This window comes from Populus euphratica, unplaced genomic scaffold (genome assembly GCF_000495115.2).
Source record: "Populus euphratica unplaced genomic scaffold, PopEup_1.0 scaffold764.1, whole genome shotgun sequence".
Taxonomy (NCBI): domain Eukaryota; kingdom Viridiplantae; phylum Streptophyta; class Magnoliopsida; order Malpighiales; family Salicaceae; genus Populus; species Populus euphratica.
The window spans coordinates 15,765-17,645 of record NW_011500632.1 but is presented as its reverse complement, the minus strand read 5'-3'; the positions used below and the strand labels follow the sequence as shown (position 1 = coordinate 17,645).

Below are 1,881 nucleotides of genomic sequence, written 5' to 3'. Positions count from 1 at the left end.
ATATATATGGCTCATCTGGTCTTCTCACCATTCTCATCAAATTAACAAACCCGCTAGCTATGGCAAGACTTGTGAAGTCCTCAGCACCCCTGTTTGTTTTTCTCGTTCTCTATACGCTTCTTGTGTCAGAAGTGAGTGGAAACGGCGGAAGGATGGTAGGCGGGAGAGCCAAGGTGAATGATGTGAAGAATAACAAGGAGATTCAGGAGCTGGGAAGGTTCTCCGTGAAGGAGTTCAACAACCACAGGAGCACGTACGGGAAAGGTGGCGAAGTTGGAGAGCTGATGTTCTCTGAAGTGGTGGAGGCACAGACGCAGGTGGTTTCTGGGCTCAAGTATTATTTAAAGATTGAGGTAACCACACAGAGTGAAGAGAAGCTTGTGTTTGATTCGGTGCTTGTGGTCAAACCTTGGCTTCGATCCAAGGAGTTGCTTTCCTTTGAGCCTTCCATTGGACTGAGGGTAAGAAAATGAGAAACTGAAACGAAGATAATCAAGATCTTGAGGTCTTCAATTGTGATAATCAGCTGTAACAACATGAGTTGAAGAGATTAAGTAATCTCTGTTGTCTTTGTTTTACGAGTCTATGTAATAACCATGTTCATATATGTTAACTGTGGGTGCTCAAGAAATTTATATGAATAAATGAAATAATTATTTATAGCCTCTCTTCTTAATTTATCCATCCATCTGTTCTTCCTTAAATAGTTAACCAAGCACCTTAGCAGCATGCATCTCGGATTGGTCTGACCCGGCCCGGTGAAATTCACGATCGCCTTTGTTTTAACCTATTTGTTAAAACAAATCTGGAGGGAACGGGTTAGTTGACATCTCTAATCTGTAACCCGGTTTTTCATCAAGCTTTAGGCTTGTTTTTGGTATTGTAATTCTTTCTAGCTTTAAATTATTGTTTTTTTAAGTATTTTTATATCATTTATAGTGAAATTCACTCGATCGCCTTTGTTTTATCCTATTTGTTAAAACAAATCTGGAGAGAACGGGTTAGTTGACATCTCTAATCTGTAACCCGGTTTTGCATCAAGCTTTAGGCTTGTTTTTGGTATTGTAATTCTTTCTAGCTTTAAATTATTGTTTTTTTAAGTATTTTTATATCATTTATATATTAATTTTAAAAATTATTGAAGAATATGTTTGTCTTTTTTATTAAAAAAAACAATCTAAAATAAACACTAATACCAAATAACAAGGGAAAAAAGAGAGGGTGTATTAACTTTATAACAACCGTGTTTTTCAAAATGTTTCTAGCTTTAAATTATTCTTTTTTTTAAGTATTTTTATATCATTTATATATTAATTTTAAAAATAATTTTTTTAAAAAATTATTATTTTTATATATTTTCAAGTAAATAAATATTTTAAAAAATAATTTTTACTATAGAAGAATATGTTTGTCTTTTTATTAAAAAAAAAAGCAATCTAAAATAAACACTAATACCATATAACAAGGAAAAAAAGAGAGGGTGTATTAACTTTATAAAAATAAATTTATTTTATATTTTTTTTCAATTAAATACGTTTCTATCTCTTAAATAGGGTATAGTTAGATTTATTTTTTAAAACTATAATCATTGCTCGTATTTGATTGAATTGTGTTGGATCTTGTCCTAATCAATCAAATGCCTGATATATAAATGATATTTTTATATTAATAAAAATAATTTCTACTACAATAGTAAATTATAAAATAAATAAATAAATAGAAATTCTTATTATAGAATAATATGTTCTTGTCTTTAAAAGAAAAACATATTAACTTAAAAATTATTTTAAAAATATATGTTTATATATTTTTTCTTCAATTAAATAGATTTTTATTTTTAAAATAGAGAGATAAAGATATGGTTCGATATATTTTTTTTTT

The 1,881-nt window shown here is 29.3% G+C and overlaps 2 protein-coding genes across 2 annotated transcripts in view; one reads left to right on the top strand and one right to left on the bottom strand.

Moving 5' to 3' along the window:
- Positions 1–665, top strand: LOC105115781 (cysteine proteinase inhibitor B-like). Its single transcript, XM_011012799.1, has one exon. The coding sequence runs from the start codon at positions 60–62 to the stop codon at positions 471–473; it is 414 nt and encodes a 137-aa protein (XP_011011101.1). The 5' UTR covers positions 1–59; the 3' UTR covers positions 474–665.
- Positions 510–1,881, bottom strand: part of LOC105115788 (uncharacterized) — an 8,573-nt gene continuing 7,201 nt past the window's right edge. The window contains exon 5 of the mRNA XM_011012808.1: positions 510–526. Coding sequence (XP_011011110.1) covers positions 510–526 — 17 coding nt within the window. The remainder of the gene's footprint in view (positions 527–1,881) is intronic.